The sequence below is a fragment of the Saccopteryx leptura genome, chromosome X, assembly GCF_036850995.1.
Source record: "Saccopteryx leptura isolate mSacLep1 chromosome X, mSacLep1_pri_phased_curated, whole genome shotgun sequence".
Taxonomy (NCBI): Eukaryota; Metazoa; Chordata; class Mammalia; order Chiroptera; family Emballonuridae; genus Saccopteryx; species Saccopteryx leptura.
This window is the reverse complement of record NC_089516.1, coordinates 112,073,327-112,097,211: the sequence shown is the minus strand read 5'-3', so window position 1 is coordinate 112,097,211 and position 23,885 is coordinate 112,073,327. Positions and strand designations below refer to the sequence as shown.

At 39.8% G+C, this 23,885-nt stretch overlaps 1 protein-coding gene across 3 annotated transcripts in view; it reads left to right on the top strand.

Moving 5' to 3' along the window:
* Positions 1–692: 692 nt before the first annotated feature.
* The window catches only part of LAMP2 (lysosomal associated membrane protein 2), a 42,568-nt gene continuing 19,375 nt past the window's right edge, over positions 693–23,885 (top strand). For 2 of the 3 annotated variants that reach the window (XM_066356573.1, XM_066356576.1), the window contains exons 1-6: positions 693–885; positions 13,817–13,935; positions 15,062–15,275; positions 19,244–19,402; positions 21,220–21,407; positions 22,181–22,303. In XM_066356573.1, coding sequence (XP_066212670.1) covers positions 822–885; positions 13,817–13,935; positions 15,062–15,275; positions 19,244–19,402; positions 21,220–21,407; positions 22,181–22,303 — 867 coding nt within the window. In that variant the 5' untranslated portion in view covers positions 693–821. The remainder of the gene's footprint in view (positions 886–13,816; positions 13,936–15,061; positions 15,276–19,243; positions 19,403–21,219; positions 21,408–22,180; positions 22,304–23,885) is intronic. The other variant, XM_066356575.1, reaches the window with a different exon arrangement.

Sequence of the window (23,885 nt, the reverse complement as noted above, 5' to 3'; positions counted from 1 at the left end):
CTTCCTCTTTCTGAGTTCAATTTCCCCATCTGAAAAACAGGGTGTCGTAACTTAGTGCACTTCAAGACCACGTCCTGTTGTGGCAGTCAATGACTCCATACTACCCACTAACTCCCTTGTCCATTTTAACAGCATGAACTGCATAGGTAACAGCAGTGCTTGGAAAAATCATCTTGTATGATTTCGGTATGTATTTCGTGGTAATGCTTAGCAAGCATTTTTTTTTTTTTTTAGATTTTATTTTTTTTTAATTTATTCATTTTTAGAGAGGATAGAGAAATAAGAGAGAGAAGGAAAGGGGGGAGGAGCAGAAAGCATCAACTCCCATATGTGCCTTGACCGGGCAAGCCCAGGGTTTTGAACCAGCGACCTCAGCATTCCAGGTCAATGCTTTACCACTGCGCCACCACAGGCCAGGCCTACAAGCATTTTTACCCCAGCAAAATTATCCTCTTCTCCCTCAAGGAGTGTGAACTGAAATAATTTCTCCCATCTACACCTCCCGATTTCGTCCTCGTTTCGCCTCAGATAAAGCCGTCCGCGCATCTCTCTTAAGAGCGTTAGAATGATCGTGAACCAAAGAGTCAGGGCGTGGTCGCCCCGCCTACCCACTCCTACATCACTACCCCTCTCGCTGCTTTCAAGCGCAGAGATTGGCTGAAGACAAGAAAGAGCCCTGCCCCTAGTCTTATGACCCGCACTGAAGCTCCCAGTCCCGGCTTTTACGGCGCTGTGGTCGGTGGTCAGCGACGGTCTCCCTCCGCTTCCTCTGAGCTTTTCTGTGTTGCTGTTCTAGTCGTCGCTGACTGCTCTGCGGGATCATGGTGTGCTTCCGCCAATGCCCGATGCCAGGCTTGGGGTTCGTTCTGCTCTGCCTCGTCCTGGGTGAGCTGTCGGGCCCTCCTGCTCAGTCCCTCCGCCTGGGCCAGGGGCGCCCAGTTCAAAGGCCACAACCTGCCCGACTGGTCCCAGGGGGAACAAGTCGAGAGCCTGAACAGCTGACATGGGGCGGTGGCGCTTACCCCAGGTGGCAAAGCATTGACCTAGAGAAGACCTGACCGAGGGATTGCGGGGGAAAGGGCAAGTGAGAGTAAGAAGGGTCAATAAGGGGGGGCGGTGGGCTGCACGCCAAGGGAGTAGGCAGGGAAGAGCGATGAGTGGAGCGGAACGGGTTAGGGAGAGTCACTTGGGGAAGACACTAAGGAGTGAGCTTAGGGGGGCGATACGTGCTGATTTTGGAGCGGCAGAGACAATTACGAAAGTCCGGGTTTCCGAGGATCAGAGAAGAGTTTTGAAGATGGTGGAAATGTACGGGGCGAGAGAGAAAATTGGGGAGGGAGAACATTGTGCCTGCGTAAGGAACTTGGGGGAAGCGGGCCAGATATGACAGGGGAGTCTGAGGGGCAGTGAGTTGGAGGCTTCTGTGGGTAGGAATTGGAGACTGTGGAGGGAGGGTCGTTAAAGTGGTGAGGAGTGATGCTGGATATGAGTTGGCCGTTGGAGTTTTGAGGCGGAAGGGACCGAAGGTGGCTGGTAAGAAAACTCAGGGCTAACCAATGGAGAATAAAGGGGTGAGTGGGGACTTCCGTAGGGAGTGAATATCTGACTTAGAGGTGTTGGAAATGTCAGTTTTCTACCAGTTTTGCCACTTTTCCCAGCCCCAAATCCCCAAGTGTTTCAGTTGGCAGGGCCTCCCAGATGTGAGACTTTGAGGTGTATCTGAGTCTTGTATGCCTCTTTGACTTCATAAGCTCGTTTTCTTCTTCCCTATCGTGCAATTAACTGTGTATTTACCTGGTTTTCAGAGAAGGAGGAGGAGGGTAGAGAACTTACTAAGGATTGGGCTGTTACTATGTCCTTGGAATAGCTGGGGGAATGTTGGCTGATTATGCTGTGACACTCCCCCCACCCCATAAACAGCCAGTTTAATGCCTTAGAAGTGAGCTTTGACCAGAATCTCTTTCTGACCTGAATCATCCTGTTTGTTGCTACACACTGATTCTTGCTGTTTGTGACCTAATTAAAACAAAACAAAACAAAACAAAAAACAGAAGGAACACACCAGATGGGAGTGGAAAGGAAATAGATATTTTAAGGGTCTGAGAAGACAGTGAGAAGTGCACATTTTATAATTCACATTTCATCAGAATAAAATCAGCCCCCTAGAACAGTGGATTCTCAATCAGGGGATATTTGACAATATCTGGAGACATTGTTGCTTGTCACAACTGGGAATTGCTTTTAGCATCTAATAGGTAGAAGCTATGGATGCTTCTAAATATTCTACAATGCACAGGACATCCCCCCCCCCCAAACAAAGGAGTATCTACCTCAAAGTGTCAATAGTGCCAAAGTTGAGAAATCTTGCTCCAAAGCCATACATAACACTGGAAGGATTATTGATAATCTGAACTAGTGGTTCTCAAGGATCTTTGCTGAGAGTCTGTCAGATCAAAACTATTTCCAGAAATATACTAAGAAGTTATTTGTCTTTTTTCACTCTCATCCTCTCACCAGTGTACAGTGGAGTTTTCCAGAAACCACATGAGTGACAACATCACCCTGATGGCTCTTATGTGTTTTACTCACTTCTCAGTTTTAACTTCTATAAATACCAATAGATATAGCTCATGTAAACCAAAGCTCTTTGAGGTCCTCAGTGGATAAGAGAGTAAAGGGGATCTTGACATTGAAACATTTATGAATCCTTGGTCTAGTCCAGCTGTCCACACAGTGCAGGAAACTCTTCTGTCCCCTTCTGAAAGGGGACCGTGGAAGCTGCTCAAGCACAATTCGAAGCTTTTAGGCTACTGAGGGCCGAGCAACCCTAAGAGAAGATTGTTTACAAGAAAAGCACCTTATCAGTGACTAGAACACATCTGACCAAGGCATCTGTTAACCAGGAATTCAGTGCCAGTTGAATCTGCACACACACAACACTGTTATTGTTTAGGGAAAGTGAAAAAAATAATAGTTGTCCTACTTCTTGGTTTTCATGTCATTACATTTTTTGTTTGTTTGTTTTTTAGTGAAAGGTTTTTTTTGTTTTTTGTTTTGTTTTTATAAAAGCAGTGCTTTCTCACTGCAAAAAATAAACAGGCAAAAAGAAACACATAAAACAATCTATCAGCTCATCTGTTAGTTTGCCATTTAGTGATTGGGACTAACTAGATTCATCCTCTTTGAAGATTTCCAAGATTGATTCCTTTCACTTCTAAGTTCAGAACAGGATTTGGAGGAATAAAAGTTAATAATGTACCCAGATCAGATTTTTAAAATGTACCCGGGTAAAATAGAAACCATTTCTTCTGTACAGCTGCTTTTTTTCTAACAGCTGTTGGTTCAGTGTGGCGCTAACTCCTTCTGTGTGGTTTTGTCTCTTGAAAATGTAGCAGATCTTCAGTTGCTTGGTGCATTTTGCATGTTGGCTTTATATATAAAAATGGCTACAGATGATAAGGTTTTGAAAACAATAAATATTTCTGAGGTCCTTGTTACGAATCTCATGCTATTCCTGCGTACTACGGAGGGTACCCATAAAAGATTATCTGTTCTGAATTTATAGTCTCCTTAGCCTTAGTGTTCTAGCTGTGCCACTTTGTGACTTTATAACTCTATCCAAGCTTCACCAGTGACTTTACTTTTTAAAAATAGCTTCTTTAAAATAAGTATAGAAACTAACTGAGGCTACATATTGGTCTTTTCCACAGAGATTAAATTATGCTGATATTTATTTCATTTGTAACTGACTAGAGAACTTTCTGGAAAAGAGCTATATAGAAGCACTATAAAGAGCACTAAATGAAAATCCTTTCCTAAAATCATTGCCTAACTGTGTTCCTTTTGTGTGACATCAGAGATTTCAGAATTCTGTGGTTATCGACTTTTATAACTAGTGACTTCTGGGTTTTATAGGTTTGATGCTTTTGGGGGAGGGAAAAACCTCATAGAAATACCCTGAATATGTGTTTCACTGGTTGGAATCCCTTCTTCTCGTGAATATTTATCTTTTAAAAAACTTTTTTTTAAAATTATTGATTTTAGAGAGAAAGAGAGAGACAGACAGAAATACTAATCTGTTTCTGTATGTGCCCTGACCGGCGATCAAACCGGCAACCTCTGCATCGAGAGGATGCTTCAACCAACTTATCTATCCCGCCAGGGCTCCACGAATGTTTGTCTAATGCTTACTGTGCACCAGCTGCTATATTAGATGAAAGGGATAGGTGGAGCAATGCAAATGACAGATGAGGTCCCTGCTCTCAGAGAGCTTACAATTTGGCAGCAGAAGACAACCCAACAGGTAAATAATAGAATTTCAGATAGTGACAGGCACTATGAAGAAAGTGCAGCAGATCTTGTGTAATAGGAATAAGCAGATGACAGGAGTGGGTGATGGGGTCAGAACGCCTTCCACTGTTGTGTGATGTTTGAGCAGAGACCTGAGCATTGGAAAGAGGCCATCCAGGTGAGCATTTGAAGGAACAGAAGTAAATCTTGATTTTCCCACCTCTTAACTCTTAGGCTATTACACTAGCCTATTTTACACTTTTTTCCCCCTAACAGTACCAGTTCAGTCTCCCCTATGGTATTTTTTTCCTGAGAGCGGAGTCTATCTTATATACTGTTATTTCCCTGTACCTACCTAGTATAGGGCTTGGTGTGTATTTAAGCCTCCGAAAATTTTTGTTGAGGGTATTCATTTTTGGGCACTGGGGATGTGATGGTGAACTCGACCAATCTGGTCTCCTTATTCTTCTTGAATCTTTAATTATGTTTTACAAGAAGATTTTTTGTGTGTCTTTGGGTTAAGAACTTCAAGGTCAGTGCTAAACAGCACAGATAATTATAAACTGATGTACTAAAGTATAATCCCCTATAATAATGCTAGTATCTTACCTGTACCCCTTCAGATATACCTACATAGTAGTGAAGGTTAACATGAAAAACAAGGAAGTCTTTGGTGAGGAGAATATGGTTTTCACAAAGAAACAGCCTCTCTCCTTTTGAGGGTGGTCTGAAAGAGAACGTAAGCATTGAAATTTTTCTGTGGTCTTACCACATTTGGTTAAACTGATAACTTTGATTTCAAGGTTCTGCTAAAATTGTTCTAACTTTAATATAGCTACCTGAAAGGACAGTCTTATTATTCATCCATCAGTCATTGATGAACACATCTAACAGGATTACAGATATTCAGACATTTCCCGTGAGTGCAGCTTTCTTCTTCTATATCCTTGGATGGAATTGTGATCAGTTTTTGTTTTTCACAGTAGTTTGCATGACTTAAGTGATCCATTGGTGCAGGAAGGCTGCTCTTCCTCATATAGTGACAAAAGCATTTTGATCATAATTTCATATTATAGTGATCAGAGATCTCTGATCCAAAAGTATATAAGTACTTTTCATATCCTACTATGTGGTGCAAGGTAGTTCTGGAGGCCTGCCAAACGTGACTCAGCAGTAAGCACTTTCCATTAGTTGAATAGCATTGCATCTTCTTTCCTTATCCACTGTCTGACCTTAGAAAATTAAATTATTGGCTTGGGCTGGTGAACACACAATACAATATACAGAGGATGTGTTGTAGAACTGTGCACCTGAAACCTGTATAATTTTGTTAACCAGTGTCACCCCAATAAATTCAATAAAGGGAAAAATTAAATTATTTTATAGCTTGCAAGCTATTGTTACTTTTCTTTTTAAAGAGATTTACCAGAAATCAAAAGTGTCAGCAACTGAATGTGATGATTGTACCTATATTAGGAATGTAAGTGAGAAATTGTATATGAGGAACAGTTAATCTGACTTAAACCTATGAATAAAAAAAGAAAGAGTAGACAAGGTAGTATATGCCTATGTCCTGTTCTTTTTTAGGTAGTATATGCCTATGGCCTGTTCTTTTTTAAGACCCTTTGCTCAACATCATTCTGAATAGATGAGTTTGAGGACAAGAATCCATAACTTAATACAATGAAAGTAAACATATGCCTCAAAGTTGGGAAGGTTCCCTATAGGTAACCTTCCAGCTTGTAAGCTGGAATCTCTAACTTGCTGGCAAAGGTTTCTTAGTGCTGAAAGTTTTACATGCTTTTGAAAAACCTATTGGAGAAATATGTACAGTACAATGCTTCACACGGTTAACTTGCCCAGAGTCTCACAGCTAGTGAATTGGATGGCCTGATTTGAATTCCAGCTCAGCTCCAGGAATGGGGCTCTTAATCACCTTAGCTCATTGTTTCGGGTTTTTTTTTTTTGTTGTTGTTTTTTTGTTGTTTTTTTTTTTGTTTTTTGTTTTTGTTTTTTTTTACTGAGACAGAGTCAGAGAGAGGGACAGACAGGCAGGAATGGAGAGAGATGAGAAGCATCAATCATCAGTTTTTCGTTGTGACACCTTAGTTGTTCATTGATTGCTTTCTCATATGTGCCTTGACCGTGGGCCTTCAGCAGACTGAGTAAGCCCTTTCGAGCCAGCGACCTTGGGTTCAAACTGGTGAGCCTTGCTCAAACCAGATGAGCCCTTGCTCAAGTTGGTGACCTCGGGATCTCGAACCTGGGTCCTCCACATCCCAGTCCAACACTCTATCCACTGTGCCACCGCCTGGTCAGGCTGTTTCGGTTTTTTTTATTAGTTTTGTTTTATCACCAGTATTATGTTCCCAACTACCCCATCTTGTTTACAAATAGATATTTTTTAGCTATATTGGGTCAAACAGACTTGTAAAACCTAGCCTTTTTGTTTGTTTTGCAGTATTTTATGTTTTAAGAAATAAGTTCTGAGTTCTAAAAGAACCTATAAATGATCTATTTGGAAAAAGATTGAGAAGGTATTTGAATTTGACAAAGTTGTTTTGAGGATTGCCTTTTTCTTTTCTTTGGAGAATAAACTTAGTCCTATAATTACACACTCTAGGATATATTCGCCTGTGGTTTTTTTAATGACATAAAGCCTTTAAACAAAAATGATTTGGTTGTTCTAAAATCAAACACAGAAATAAGGATGGAAATGGCTTGTGTTGGCAATTTTTTTTTTACCAATGTATAATGTTTCAAATACAAACTTACCTTATGAGTAAAGCTTTATTTCTAGCTTGGAGTCCATGTCAAAATTTGTTAAGAAAACTGACATGCGGGTTGAAGGAGTTCCCAAAAGACTGATAGGTTGAGTTCATGATTTGGCAGAGCTAAAAGATTGGGCTTCTTGTAATTAAATTAAGCTCTATATATTTCAGGTCCTTATTGCAGGGTATTTTTACCTTGATATAATCAATAAGTATTTATTGCAAATCTAATATGTATTCAGCAGTACTAGGAATAAGAGATAGTGTAAACGTAATAGACAGTCTCCCCCATCATGACACCCATGATGGATGATATTCATATAAAAGATATACTTCTAGGGGCTGTGGCATAGGTAAAATCATCTGTTTAAGGTAGCATGTTGGAATTCAAATGAGTTGCAGAGACATTAGCAAAAGGGAATCATGAATCCATATGTATCATGCATTCACAGACTTTGGTACTTTTTTTTATTAGTTAACACATTACTTGCTGTATGCTGTAATTTACCATGGCAGTCAGTTTTTTGAGAAGTGACAGTTGAAAACTGTTTTGGGACTTATGACAATAGGGAAGACAGAGTTTGCAGGCATCAAATAAGTGGATAATCTCAGGATAGTATGAGATATATTGAAATGTTGGGATATGCACTCTCTTCCTCCAGGGCGTTTTAGTCAAGGAAATCTTTATGGAGAAAATGGCTGTTGAAAAATGGATAGCATATCAGTTCAGGTTATTAATTGTAAACAACAGAAATATGATTGATTGTTTTCAGATTCTTTTTTATTTAGATAATTAAAGTTAGCAATATTACTCAGCCATAAGAAGGAATGACATAGTATCATTTACGACAATATGGATGGACCTTGATAACATTATACTGAATGAAACAGGTAAATCAGAAAAAGCTAAGAACTGTATGATTCCATACATAGGTGGCACACAAAATTGAGACTCATGGATATGAATAAAAATCTGATTGATTTTAAGCAGAAAAGGAATTTATTAAAATATATTGGGATAGATGCATACCCTTTGACCCTACAGTTTCCTAGATATATACTCAAAAGATGCTCATACACTTAGGTTCACTGATTTGTCCATTTGTAATAGAACCAAACTAGAAACTATCCTGATGTCCATCACTGGTAGCATAGATGAATATTGGAGTAGTCACCCAATGATAGAAAGCTATGCATACAGAGTAAGAATGGAAAAACTATAGATAATAACTAGAGTGAATCTCACAAACATAATATTGAGTGAAAGAAGCCAGACACAAAAGAGAGCATAGTGAGTGGTTCCATTTATTTATTTGTTTGTTTGTTTGTTTAAAGTGAGAGGAGGGGAGATATAGATACAGACTCCCACATGCACCCTCGACCAGGATCCACCTGGCAACCCTGTCTAGGGCTGATGCTCGAATCAAGCAAGCTATCCCCAGCACCTGAGGCCAACTTTCAGACCAACCAAGCCACTGGCTGCAAGAGGGGAAGAGAGAATGCAGGGAGAGAGGGAGGGGAAGAGAAGCCGATGGTCAAGTATCATGTGTGCCCTGACTGGGGATCAAACCTGGGACGTCTACACGCTGGGCTGATGCTCTGTCCACTGAGCCATCTGGCCAGGGCCTGAGTGACTCCATTTATATAAAGTTGAAAAACAGGCAAAACTAATCTATCCTGTTAGAAATCAAAATAATGGGTAATGGTTACCCCTGGGTGTGAAGTGGTAACTGGAAGGGGGAGTCAGGGGAGCTTCGGGAGTACCTGGAACGTTCTGTTTCTTGACACAAGTAGGTTCCATTAGTGAAAAATCTTTGGGCTACATACTTAATGTTGTGTGCAGTTTTCCCTTTCATATGTTATGCACTTTTCCATGTGCATGTTGCACATCATTAAAATTTTCCTTTAAAATATGCATATTAGCCTGACCAGGTGGTGGCACAGTGGATAGAGCGTCAGACTGGGACACGGAAGGCCCAGGTTCGAGACCCTGAGGTCTCCAGCTTGAGCGTGGGCTCATCTGATTTGAGCAAAGGTTCACCAGCTTGGACCCAAGGTCGCTGGCTCAAGAAGGGGTTGCTCGGTCTGCTGAAGGCCCATGGTCAAGGCACATATGAGAGGGCAATCAATGAACAACTAAGGTGTCGCAATGTGCAACGAAAAACTAATGATTGATGCTTCTCATCTCTCCGTTCCTGTCTGTCTGTCCCTGTCTATCCCTCACTCTGACTCTCTCTCTGTCTCTGTAAAAAAATTAAATTAAAAAGGAGTTTAAAATATGCATATTAGGTGATGCATAATGACTGGAGCTCCTGGCTATATATCCCAAGGTCTGGTTCAGCATCCCAAATCATGGTCCTGAACGGCGTTTCCACTGCCACGCACTGAACTGCGTCATGTACCACTGGCCACTGCCACTACCGAGTCTGCTTGCCTTGTTCCCTGGGAGCTTGATCCTGCTGTAGCAACTTCCACCTGAGAGTGATGATTTCATTCCTGGCTCTGTTCCCCAGCTCTCCTATTCAGATTGTGGTGTGGATGCCTTTGTTAGGGGGGACCTGGCACAAGATCCCATCCTTGCTTCCACCGAGGCTGGGGAAGCAAATATCTGACATTTTCAGCTTTTAAAGTAGGCAGTTGTATCTTCCAGAAATTTTTTTTAAAGCAGTGTATGTTGTGGTGGGGGGGGGTGTGTTTGAGAGTGAAATCCTTCCTGAGGCGAACATTTAGGTCAGTAGAAGAAAATAAATTTCAAATGTTAAGTACAATGTCTAAGGGTTGGGATTGCATGCAGCATAGCATTTGGGTCCTGTGGAACAAGTTTAACCAGATCAAAGGGTGTGTTCTGGGAAAATGGTTTGAGAAAAGTTGAAGGAATCTGGTGGGAAATATTAAGGATTATTTTGAAAGCCAGGGAGAGGAATTTGAATTGAACATGGGAATTTTGGAGCCAATAAAAGTTTGTGAACATGCTTGTGTCTTCAAAGGAAGAGGTATTCAGGGACCATTAATCTGTCAGCATTTCTAGGAGCAGCAGCTAGGAGGGGTCTAGGAGGGGTTAGGTGTTGGATGGGAGTAGAAATAAAAAACAAAAATTGGATTTAAGAGAATTTGGAGGGAAAAATCAATAGAACTTAATGAAGAAAATGAAGCAGAAGGTAATTGTCATACTTTTGAGCCTTTCATTCAGAGCCGGAGAGGCTGAGAAGAGGACCGGCTTAGAGTAAGGAGAAGGATGAGTTTTAGTTTTCGAATTGTTGAGTTGGAGGTAAGCGGTCTTGGAGTAAAAGCAGTCCCTGTGCAGTTGGAGCTATCGAACAGACATTGAAGTAAACTCTGTGGAAGGAATAACTCTCCCAGAGAGAGAGGCTAGGACAGGACAGGAATAAAAGTGCCAGAGCTCTCAGGGCATTTCTCGGATGTCAGATTTCATGTGGTGGTACATTTACTGTAGTGGAAAATTTAGACCACAACCTGTACCTTTTGTTTCATCAAGCTTCACCTTGGCCCACATGGATACTATTGTTTTATGTGGTATCCTTTCTGTTACTCTAATACAGGGGTCCCCAAACTTTTTACACAGGGGGCCAGTTCACTGTCCCTCAGACCGTTGGAGGGCCGGACTATAAAAAAACTATGAAAAAATCCCTATGCACACTGCACATATCTTATTTTAAAGTAAAAAAACAAAACGGGAACAAATACAATATTTAAAATAAAGAACAAATAAATTTAAATCAACAAAGTGACCAGTATTTCAATGGAAACTATGAGCCTGCTTTTGGCTAATGAGATGGTCAATGTGCTCCTCTCACTGACCACCAATGAAAGAGGTGCCCCTTCCAGAAGTGCGGCGGGGGCCGGATAAATGGCCTCAGGGGGCCGCAGTTTGGGGACCCCTGCTCTAATATCTTTGAAAAGTAAATGATTCATCTACGCAAGGCTTCTCTGGGTTATTTCTAATAGTTTTGAATGCTTTGACTACAAGGAAAATATGCTAAAGCTAGGAACTTTAAACAAGGCTGGGAGACACAGAATATAAAAAGCAGTCCTCCAGCTGATGGGAAGAATTATGAGCTGGGGTTCTCAGCACTGCTACCAGGATACACGTGTGTCAGTGATGAAAGCTCCATTCCATATTGTATTTACAAAAGAATGGCTGTAAAACCCACTTAGGCCTCACCAGGTCTTTTCAAGCCTTAGCCAACATTTTGAGGCACTGCCAGTAACCAGAAGCTTTAACATAATATTCAGGCTTGGCAAGGCAGCCTGGACTCCGGAGCCTGATGACAGGCTTCTGTGAAGAGCTTGAAGGCATGCCTTCTTGGTATCCCTCTGAGGACTTTATAGTCTGGAGCATGTTCTTACTTGTAGATGATGCTGGATCGCTCAGATACCATGAAAGGATCTGCAGCTATCTTAACAGGAAACAGTTCAGCCTTTGGGTAATGTGTGAGACAGTGAAGAAAATTCTTAGATGGCTGACCATCATTTATGCTGCTAGCGTGTTTCCCAACATATAGTACCTTAGTCCTCGGGCTCTCCAGAGTAACAGGTAATGTCATCTCTGTGTTTAACCTAGTGTAGAAGATTGAGTCAGGTTAGTGGAGAAGTCTCAAGGCTTTTCTGTCTCTGGATGGTTTCTCTGCCTAAAGAAGTAGCAGGTTGACAATGCAGAAAATGATTTTGAGTCCATGTCAAAGGATCCACCAGCCTTTCTAATCAATTGGATTTTAAAGCGAAACAAGATGATGAACAAATACTACATTTATAAAAATTAACCTTTTGCTTTTGGGTCAAACAGACTTTGCAACCCTGTTCCTTTGCTCACATGGTACACATGCTTCAAAAGAGTTATCCCACCTCTTCACATCAGACACTTGTGTGTTGTAGTTCATATAGTTGGTCACAGGCTTTAAGGAAACAAGCCCATAGAACATCAGATCTATTGTTAATTTTTAAATTGATTTTAATTTATTGTGTTTACATAGATTATACTGTCGCCCAGAATACATTCCCCCTTCCCCCATGTTCCCCTCAACATCTCCTTTGCCCCCCTCCTGACAAGACCCTCCCCCCTTCCCTTCAGGTTTATCCTGTCCTATCATCCCCTTTCCCTCTGTCCTCTTTTCCACTGGTCCCTTTGATCCCTCCTCTGTCTCCATTCTGTTCCTCAGTTCTCATTGTTCATTGGATTCCTCAAATGAATGAGGTCATATGATATTTTTTCTTTCTCTGCCTGGCTCATTTCACTTAATAGTTTCCAGATCCATCCATGTTGTCACAAAAGGTAAGATTTCCTTCTTTCTCATGGCCCCATAGTATTCCATTATGTATATGTAGCACTGCTTTTTAATCTACTCGTCTACTGACGGACACTTGGGCTGTTTCCAGATCTTCACTATTGTAAACAATGCTGCCATAAACATGGGGGTGCATATCTTCTTTTGAATCAGTATTTTGGGATTATTAGGATATACTCCTAAAAGTGGGATAGCTGGCTCAAAAGGCAGATCCATTTTTAATTTTTTGAGGAATCTCCACACTGTTTTCCACAGTGGCTGCACAAGTCTGCATTCCCACCAGCAGTGCAGGAGGGTTCCCTTTTCTCCACATCCTCGCCAGCACTTACTCTGTGTTGTTTTGTTGATGAGCACCATTCTGACTGGTGTGAGATGATATATCATTGTGCTTTTAATTTGCATTTCTCTAATGATTAGTGATGTTGAACATTTTTTCATATGCCTATTGGCCATCTGTATGCCCTCTTTGGAGAATTGTCTATTCATTTCTTTTGCCCATTTTTTGATTGGATTGTTTATCTTCCTGGTGTTGAGTTTTACAAGTTCTTTATAAATTTTGGTTATTAACTCCTTATCAGAGTTAATAACCAAAGTTAATTGTTGAATATGTTCTCCCATTGTGTGGTTTGTCTTTTTATTCTGTTCATATTGTCTTTAGCTGTGCAAAAGCTTTTTAGTTTGATATAGTCCCATTTGTTTATCCTGTCTTTTATTTCACTTGCTCGTGGAGATAAATCAGCAAATATATTGCTGCGAGAGATGTCAAAGAGCTTACTGCCTATGTTTTCTTCTAAGATGCTTATGGTTTCACGACTTACATTTAAGTCTTTTATCCATTTTGAGTTGATTTTTATGAATGGTTTAAGTTGGTGGTCTAGTTTCATTTTTTTGCAGGTAGCTGTCCAATTTTCCCAACACCATTTATTAAAGAGGCTGTCTTTACTCCATTGTATGCTCTTATCTCCTTTGTCAAATATCAATTGTCCATTTTGTAGAGAAAGTTCCATGAATTGGTTTGAGAGAAGCAGGAGCTTAACACCCCTTCCAAGCTATCCCTTACTTCATTTACCTTAACAGACAAAAATCTAAACAAGGAAACTATAATTGCCTAAAACAAAGCTAGCGAGGCACAGATGAACAGATGATTAGGAGACAAAAGGGAAATGTCACCAGTCTGTGCCATTACTTAAGCATCCTAGGTCAAGTAACCATTCTTCTGGGAAGAGATAATGCTAATTTGTCAATAGTGTTCCGCAAAAATTACAAAGAAAAACAATCACGAAGATATCGTATCTATTAAAAATTCTTTGTTTCATTTTGGAGATAGTTGAATTTCAGTGGTGGATAGCGCGCGCGCTCTCTCGCTCTCTCTGTGTGTGTGTGTGTGTATATATATATATATATTATACATATAATAGTACAATTTAAAAAATCTTATTTTTTTTAATCTAGGAGCTGTCTCATCTTATGCATTAGAACTCAATTTGACAGATTCAGAAAAAGCCACTTGCCTTTATGCAAAATGGCAGATGAATTTCACAATACACTATGAGACTACAAGCAAAAATTATGTAAGTATTTTAGTTTTCCTTTGAGTTTTATGGCAGAAATTTAATTTTACACTTTTTATCCTTTACATACATTAACATAGGTAAGATTTCATACATTAACTGACTTAACACTTAAATTCTGTATTTTTAAAAAATGTATACTTACTCTGACTGGTGTTGGAAAGAGTATTGGAATTCATTGGGTGTCTGAAGTTTTGTTGTTGTTGTTTTGGAGTTGCTTAAAGGCGAGTGATCTGAAGTTGCCGTGGTATTCTAACTACTTCTCTAATGCTTTAAGATGGCCTAACATCAAAGCCTGTTCCTTTTTAAGAGTTTGCTATTAAAAATCTTCAGTTTTGGCAGTATTGCTCAATCCCTTTGCCTTTTTGTTTTCTTTTAGTTGAGCTCCTGCCTGCTTACAACCTGATTTTTTTTTAATTAAGAACAGAAGTTCAGACTAGTTTTCCTTTTCCTTTTAGACATAATATCTACATGTATTTGTCAAGAGGACTGGTATGTAGCTGAGACTGGTTTACACAACACATCAGGCAAAGGGCAGTCTAGCCTTGGGACATGTGTGACGCAGACTGGAGCAGCACATCCTGCTAAAACGCTTGGTGCTCATTACTGCCTGATTGTTCCTGACTCCCAAACTTCTTTTCCCCCAACCTCATCTCATTTATTTACTTATATTACTATTAAATTTATTGAGGTAACATTGGTTAATAACATTATTGCCTTCTAGGTGTACAAGATTATAATATGGCATCTGTATACTCTATTGCCTGCTCAGCACCCAGGGTCTAGTTTCATTCATTACCATGCATTTGACCCCTTTACCTGCTTCACTCTCCCTCATTCTATTTCTCCTCTGGTGACCACCAGTCTGTTGTCTGTACCTGTGACCTTGTTTCTCTTTGTTTTATTAGTTTGTTTCTTTTCATTTTATATGCTGTATATGAGTGAAATCTGATGGGTTTTGTCCTTTTCCATCTGACTTATTTCACTTAGCGTAATACTGTCAAGATCAATCCACATTGTCACACATGGCAATGTGTCGTCTTTATGGCTGAGTATTATTCCATTGCATGTATATACCACATCTTCTTTATCTAATCATCCACAAATCAAACTTCTTTTTTTCTAGAAAACTATAACCATTTCAGACCTTGCCAATGCAACATACAATGGAAGCATCTGTGAGGATGACCAGAATGGTCCCAAAATTGAGGTGCAATTTGGATCTGGTTTTTCCTGGACTGTGAATTTTACAAAGGCGATGTCTACTTATTCGATTGAAAGCATATCATTTTCCTATGATACTAGGGATAACACAACATTTCCTGATGCTAAGGAGAAAGGTAACCTTAATAATTGGATTTGTGTTATGTTCTCTTGCTATTTATTAATAATAGAAAATGTGAATAATTTAAAAATCATCCTTATGCATGTCTGTCTTCTTAACTAGAATGGATGGAAACTTTTATGTTTTTGTATCCTCCCCACCCCCACATGCAGCAAGGTGTTCATAGTGATGATACAGTATTTGCTATACTTTGTACCAGAGTGTATGCTAAGTGTCACCAGCTGCATCTTACTTAATCCTTACCACTAAGCCTGAGAAGTAGATATTATCCCAATTTTTAAGGTAAAAGGAATGAGGCTTGATGAGATTAAGTGACTTTCCCAAAAGTCATACAGCCAGTAGGTGGGTGAGCTGGTATTTGAACCAAAGTCTGTTGAGCTACAGAGTTCATGCACATAATTATTACTATTTATTTCATTCAATAGTGTGTACTCAACAACTGTTGAACCAATGACCAAAGCCTTTACTAATAACTATATTAAATGTGTACAAGTTCAGTAATCTAAGACCAGCACAAATGCTTTATCTTCAAATCTTTTTACCATTTGGATAAGATTTTGACTGAAAAGTTAATGATGATTAATTAAAGGTGAAATGACTGGAGCCAACATTTCTGCTATTTTGAGGCAATTTCAGGCCAAAATGAACTTGGGGAAACATTGGTAATTAGGTCACCCTTATAACTACTAGAACTGACATGTGTATTAAAATATTCTGGGCCCTGGCCGGTTGGCTCAGCGGTAGAGCGTCGGCCTGGCGTGCGGGGGACCCGGGTTCCATTCCCGGCCAGGGCACATAGGAGAAGCGCCCATTTGCTTCTCCACCCCCGCCCCCCCTCCTTCCTCTCTGTCTCTCTCTTCCCCTCCCGCAGCCAAGGCTCCATTGGAGCAAAGATGGCCCGGGCGCTGGGGATGGCTCCTTGGCCTCTGCCCCAGGCGCTAGAGTGGCTCTGGTCGCGGCAGAGCGACGCCCCGGAGGGGCAGAGCATCGCCCCCTGGTGGGCAGAGCATCGCCCCTGGTGGGCGTGCCGGGTGGATCCCGGTTGGGCGCATGCGGGAGTCTGTCTGACTGTCTCTCCCCGTTTCCAGCTTCAGAAAAATACAAAAAAAAAAGAAAGACTGTGAACACCTGTCAGTCCAAGAAAAAAAAATAAAATTCTGAAGGCATGTGTAATGGAGATTTCCATAATGTTAGGGATACAATTCTCTCCTTTCTTCTCCCTCTGTGAGATTGAGTTAACATGGTGTTTTTGTAGTAACATAGCATTTCTCACCTATAGTATTTCATTCTGACCCCAGAAACAGGTACTTGGGTTTCAGTAGACTAGACCTGGATATAAATGACTCATTTAATATACGGGTATCAAAATATATTTTAAAGACCCAGAAATGAAAGTGCTCGTACAAAATGGGAGTTATCAGAAACAGACTTGGAAATCAAATCCTAGTTGTATTTTTACTGGTCTCTTAGTTTGAGAGGATAACTGAGGCCAGTTTTCTTTTTTATGGGATGTCATATATATTGTTTTGTACCCTACACTATCTTTCAGAACTAGTATAAGATTTGCCCCTCACTTTCAAGGAGTTTAAAAACTAGTTGGAGACACAAAGTGAAATTTTTTTCAAGTTACATGGAAAAATTGAAAAGTATTGAGATCCTTGTGAATTTGCTGTGGTTTGTGCTCGGGGGGGTGGAGGGCTCATAAATCTTTTCTGACAATGTGAGAGAAGGTCTAGACCCTCTTTCTCAAATTACAGACAGAACTCCGCATACGGTACATACTCCCTGAGCCCATCTGTGCATGCCTGTAGTTAAGAGGCCAGATTTAAAGTGTTCTCACAAAGGATCCTGATTAAGAAAGAACATAGAGAAAGGAGAGGTCAGTGCACATTGGAAGGGTGAAAAGTAGGACCTGAGCTGAAACTCCACTAATGAAGAATTTGAGTTAGTGGAGAATTTTGATCTGAGTATTTCCAGCAGGGGGAAGTATAGTATGTGCAGGAGTAATGGAGAGCTGCTTGATTAAAATAGAGGCTGTGTGTGTAGTAGAAGGAAGATCAAATTGGCTAGGTGGCAGTGGGTCTGAATTATAGGGGGCCTTGGAAGCCAAGGAAAGGCATTTAGCTTGATGGGTTAGGCACAAGGGAACCATTTTAGGTTTTTAAAGAGAAGAATGATATCACAAAAGCAGAGGCAGTAGTTAATATAAGAATGTTCTACAGGATTAATTTGGAAGTGAGGAGACTGCAGACAGACAGGCCAGCTTAAGAGACTGGTATAGTTAATAAAGTATGATGTACGTAATGAGTGCCTGCACCAAGGAGATAGCGGGGAAAGGAGGTGGTGGTTAATCTGACAGATTTGGCAGAAAAACTTCGGATTCTAAGATGTTAACATCTATCTAGCCCACCTTTTATTTTAACCAAGGGAAGATGCAAATTCTTTTATTACTAGTATCTATGTAATAGTTGAGACTATTTGGAATTTGAAAAGACTTCCTTAAATGGACTGTTGATGGTTTTTGAAATGATTTAGTGTTTTCTTTTTAGGCATCTGATAATTGAAGTGACTTTGAAACTGCTCAAGTTTAAAAAAAAATTTTTTTTCATGATTACAATACAGAAAACTACAAAGATTAAAATTATAGGTCCATGTATGCCCATTACTGAGAATTAGTAAGTGGCATCGCTTTACATATTTGCCTCTTTTTATTTAAAGAAAATCTTACAGATACACTTGAGATTTCCTTTATACCCACCCCCCAATGCCATTTTCCTTTCTGCCTCCTTGGAGATAACCACTCTCACGAATTTAGGATATAGCCTTCCTGTCTATGTGTTTATACTTGACTAATATATATGTCAAAAATATGTTCACAGACAATACATAGTCTAAAAATGATAGTTGTATAGTGTAATTGCAATATATCTACAACTTCTTTCTTTTCACTTGTTTTTGATGTCTGTGTGTATACAGCTAGTTCTTGTATCTGTTTAGTTTCATTAATGGTGAAGACAGTTTTGGAAAAAAATGTTCTAGTTCATTGGTATAATTTTTTTTTCCCTTTGGCCATTAGGGGGTGCCAAGGTATCATGAATTGGCTGCCTTGCTACAGGCGGGAGAGGCACTTAAGGCAGTTTATATTATGGACCTTAAATAATCCCCTCCTCCCTTGTTGCTTTATCAAAAGAAGCTAAGCCATTTGAGTGGATAAGTGGGATCATAGCCTTTTGAAGTTTTATTATAATAAATACTCTGTACAGAATAGCTTTAACTTATTGCTTTCACATTCTGAAGATTTCATGAAATGAATAGTCTTTAAATTTAAGAAGAGGCTCAAAAGCTCATGTAGTTACTATAACTAACTTTGAGATAATAGTACAAAAATAAGGATTTACTATCAAATCCTCGATTAATGCATCTCTCTTCTTTGTTTTATCACTGTCCTGGTGATTCGACCTTAATTAGATATGCGTGTTCAATTTGGCCTCTTCGCTCTCTTCCTCTGCGCCTCTGCCTCCTCATCTTAGCGAATGCATCCCTCTCGCTTTTCACCTGAACCACATCATCAGCCTTCTAACTGGTTTCCCTCTTAAATGACTTTCCTTAACGTTTTTCCCTTGCCTCTGTCCTTTACAAGTTTGCTTTTTCTATTAAAATAAATGATGCATGTGTTATTTATTTCCAGCTTTAAAAACTGAAGCTGACCTTACATTACTAACAAAATAAAGCCCAACTAACCTGTCCTTACATCAAATAAGATGCTTCAGAGTGTAACCACCTGCAGCTTGTCTTCCCTTCCTAACCTCCATTCCATCTTTTCTCTTATGCCCTGTGTTTTAACCACAGTGAATGTGTCCTTGTTGCCTGAAGAGGTCGTGCCCTATGTCCTTTGTATATATTTTTATATTATCATATTTTTCTTACCCTCTTGACCACAGCTATTGTTGTCTTTTTTTACAGAAATTTTTACTGTTCACGAACTGGTGGCAGTCAGCATTCCATTGGATGACATCTTTAGATGCAACAGTATATTGACTTTAGAAAGGAATGATGTTGTCCAGCAGTACTGGGATGTTCATGTACAAGCTTTTGTCCAAAATGGCACAGTGAGCAAAAAAGGTGACTAAAGTATATATTTCTGTACTTGGGTCCTAATTTAAGATGAATATACCAGGTAGCTTTACTTCAAGTTGTTACCTACAAGCTTGCATATACTAATATTTATTCATAGTTTACACTGGACTATGACATTTTTTTAAATGATAGCAATTCTTATTCTTGGTGACCTTGCAATTTTAAGTTTATAATGTACCTGTTGTGGAATGGTATTTTAAAATGTTCTACCCATAGTGTTTTTAGCTGTTAAACCTAGTCTTTGTTTGAACAAATCCTCAAAAATTATTTTATCCTCAGCTCTTTCTCTTTTGATGATCCAAGACAAAGGCATAGAAATTAGATTTCTGGGTTCTAATTTTAAATTTTATAAATTGGTTCTGTAACTTTCATATGACATTATGATAATGAAATAATTTCTCATTCACCAGCTCAGGGAAACTACCAACACTTCCTAAAAAGAGGTTGAAATGCCTATGTTTTGCTGTAAGGGTAACACAAATAATGGTTCATTTGTATATAAATCTTTCAATGATTTCTAAACTATCTTCTGGTAAACACTATCCTTCCTTATAGTGGTTGTATGTGTGTATGTGAGACAGAAGAGGGCACACGTACGATAGGGCAAAATGTATTCAAACTTAAATCTCTGGTTTTCACATATGAGGCAAATGAGGTTCTTTGAAAATAAAGGGACTTAAGGGTCTGAAAAGATGGATGTGCAGCTGGCCATGTGTGAATAGATAAAGCATTTGGATGTGTCTGGAGCTTATTTGCTGTCTCATAACTCTTAGAAATTGTATATGTATATGAAGTAGCAGTTTGAGAACTCTGCATCATTTAGTTTAAAATACATTATCAAGGTTTTCGTTTCCTTTTTTTTTTTTTTTTTTTTTTTTGGTAAGAGGCAGGAAGATAGTGAGGCAGACTCCCCCATTTGCCTCGACTGGAATCCATCCAGAAACCTTATCTGGGGCTGATGCTCAAGTACTGAGCTATCTTTAGTGCCTGAGAGTGACATGCTCAGACCAAGACTAGCGTGCTCAGACCAACCAAGCTATCCTCAGTGCCTGGGGCCAACGCTTGAACTAACTGAGCCACTGGCTGTGGGAGAGGAAGAAAGAGAAAATGGGGAAAGAGAGGGGAAGAGAAGCAGATGGTTGCTTCTCATGTGTGCTCTGATTGGGGATTGAACCCAGGATGTCTGCATGCCAGGCTAACAGTCTATCCAGTGAGCCTACTGGCCAGGGCCTGAAGTGGATTTTTGGAACTCATTTGGCCATCAAATTGTCATGCAGCTTTAAGAATGTCACTTCATGCTCTTTGTGCATCTGATCTCTCTTGACACAAATATGAAGACTATTTCTTGCCTTCCCCACCCTTACTTGGAGGAGATAAGGACATAGTCAGTTGTTTCCTTCTTCCTTCCCTTCCTCCCTCCTTCCCTCCATGAGATGAGGGGAAATAGACTCCTGCATGTGCCCTGACCAGCAACCCCCATCTGGGGCTGATGCTTGAACCAACTGTGCTATCCTCAGTGCCTGAGGCTGATGCTTGAACCAGTTGAGCCACTGGCCGAGAGAGGGGAAGAAGGAGAGAAGGGAGAGAAGGATAGGGGAGAAGCAGATGTTCACTTCTACTGTGTGCTCTGACCAGGAATCGAACCCAGGATGTCTATACGCCAAGCCAATGCTCTATCCACTGAGCAACCAGCCAGGGCCCTTCTCTTCTTTTGAACTTCTATTGTGAGAAACAGTGTATTCTTTGCTGGCTTTATAAATTAAGAAAAAGTCTACTTTAGTTTATTTTGTCCTTTGTTTTAGAGTTTCTATGTGATAAAGATAAAAGTTCAACCACTGTGGTGCCCATCATACCCACCACTTTGCCATCTCCAACTACAACACCCACTCCAAAGGAAAAACCAGATATTGGATCCTATTCAGTTAATAATAGCAATGGTACTTGTCTGCTGGCTACCATGGGGCTGCAGCTGAACGTGACTCAAGATAAGGTAGAGTTGTCTATATCACTCAAGATAAAGTACAGTCGTTTATTTTTATGGATACATCCTATTCACATCTCCTTTTAAATAATGTATTATACATTCAGCTCAAGAGTAGTGTTTTTAGAATATGGCGTTTTAAATGGAGATTGGATGTTGATTCATTGAGTTTCAATAAGTTTGGAGTTACTATAACCATGATGAGTTAATGTCACTGTTAATGTATTATCTAGGGCAGCAGGAAACCTAGCAGTTTAAAGGGCTCTCTGTTTGCCATCAGCAGATCAGAGAATGTAAGAGTTGATCATTATTCCAGTCAGTTTAAACATAACTCCTTCATACTTTTATCTGAAACATATACTGTAGTTTGATGTACGGGAACAGTGCAGCAATCTGTTTCTCCAACAATGAGAAGACTCAAGTACAGGATGACACTTCTAGTTGCAGTATTCCACTGAGGCTACAGAGGGCATGCCAAAGAACAAATCCCATCTCCAGAGTCCTGTGACTTAAGCCAGACAGGTAGTTCTTATGCTCCATAAAACATGTGTATTTTCATGTGGCTTATTACTAAGGAAGCTTCCCTCCTGTTTTTTTTTTAAGCTTTCTGAGTCATAGATTGAGAGCCTGTGCCAACTTCATTTGAAAGTAAAACACTATAAACTTAAGTATCCAGACAAAAGGATTTTTTTTTTGTTCTCCACTAAAGTTGGTTTTATTTGAATATACCATTTTATTGTAGACATGGTTAATTCATATCTCTCCCTCTTCTTCCCCTAAAGGTTGCTTCAGTTATTAACATTAAGCCCAACACAACTGACTTCACTGGCAACTGCTATTCTCAAACTGCTCTACTGAGGCTGAACAACAGCAACATTAAGTATCTTGACTTTGTCTTTGCTGTGGTGAGTAATAGCTTTTTCAAAAATTAGGTTCGTTCTCTTAAAAACACATCTGAGAGTATAAATAAGGTAGTGTGTGTGTGTGTGTCTGTGTGTGTGTGTGTTTTCAGAGGATATTTAGCTCTCTTTTCCATTTCAACACTACTTAATTAAAGAGGGTAGTACGTTGATTCCTGTTAATCCCTCAGGGTCACCTCAGTGGTCTGTGGGCTGGACTCATATATTAATGTTCAACAATTATGGCTGTTCTGCTATTATATAGATCTTAGGGCAGGGGCAAGAATTAACCCACATTAAGAAAATTTTCTAGTATCTCCATGCACATAAAATATATAGTTATAAAAGATAAAGTAATAGCCATAATATTTTTATCTATTATTGCTTAGAAAACTCTCAAGTTTAATATTATAATCTTTTTGGGGACTATACTATTTGTAATAGTATTAGTAATAACAGCTAACTTTTATTGAGTACTGGGTACGTACAAGGCTCTGTGTACTTAACTTTATATGAATTAATTCATTAAATCAGGACAGTTTATAATGGCAATATTCAGGTTTTTGTTGTTCATGCTTGTATCAAGGGCTGAACTGAAACAAAGTTCCAGGTGAAGCATACATTCTGTACTTCTTGCTAGCATAATCATTGGGAACCTTTGTTTTCACCTCAGAAGCAATTGTTAACCCCATAACCCTTTAGAGTTGCCTGTGCACATGCACGTGTGTACACAGACAAGTTACAGCGATTGGGAATGGGAAAGGGGATAGCTCTCAGTGAGGGAGAATGGTAAACCACAACAGTTCCCAAATTAAGTTATTGTATAAGTGGGTGGAAAACAGTTCTGCTTTTAAGTCTAAGGCATAAAGAAATAGTCACAATAGCTGATATAGAAAAAAGTTAAGTCTGTTGTTATTTGTTTCACATCTGAACTTGTTTCCTGAGTCTAACGCCCTTGTTCTCTGTGACTATATGCCAAGAAATTGAGGATCGTATAACACAATTATATTTTAGAAAGGTTTGCAAAAATAGTCCCTTTTCTCAAATTCAAATCAGTCCTCTGTTATAGTACATATATGGCCAGTGAGTTCTGATTAAAACCATGTAGTTATGCTTGTCCTTTTTGATGTGGGAAGAGCGGGCCTCTGCAAACACATTCTCTTTTTAAATTATTGCATGGTGATTACATTGTAGTCAAAAAGAATGAGGCCTGACCAGGCGGTGGCACAGTGGGTAGAGCGTCGGGCTGGGATTTGAGGACCCAGGTTCAAGACCCCAAGGTCACCAGCTTAAGCACAGGCTCATCTGGTTTGAGCAAAGCTCACCAGCTTGGACCCAAGGTCGCTGGCCGAGCAAGGAGTTACTCAGTCTGCTGAAGGCCCACGGTCAAGGCACATGTGAGAAAGCAATCAATGAACAACTAAGGTGTCACAATGAAAACTGATGATTGATGCTTCTCATCTCTCTCCGTCTCTGTCCCTATCTGTCCCTCTCTCTGACTCTCTCTCTGTCTCTGAAAAAAAAAAAAAAAGAATGAGGAAAGTAATATTTTAGGTTCATTCCCTTTTGAGTGATTGAGTTTGATCTT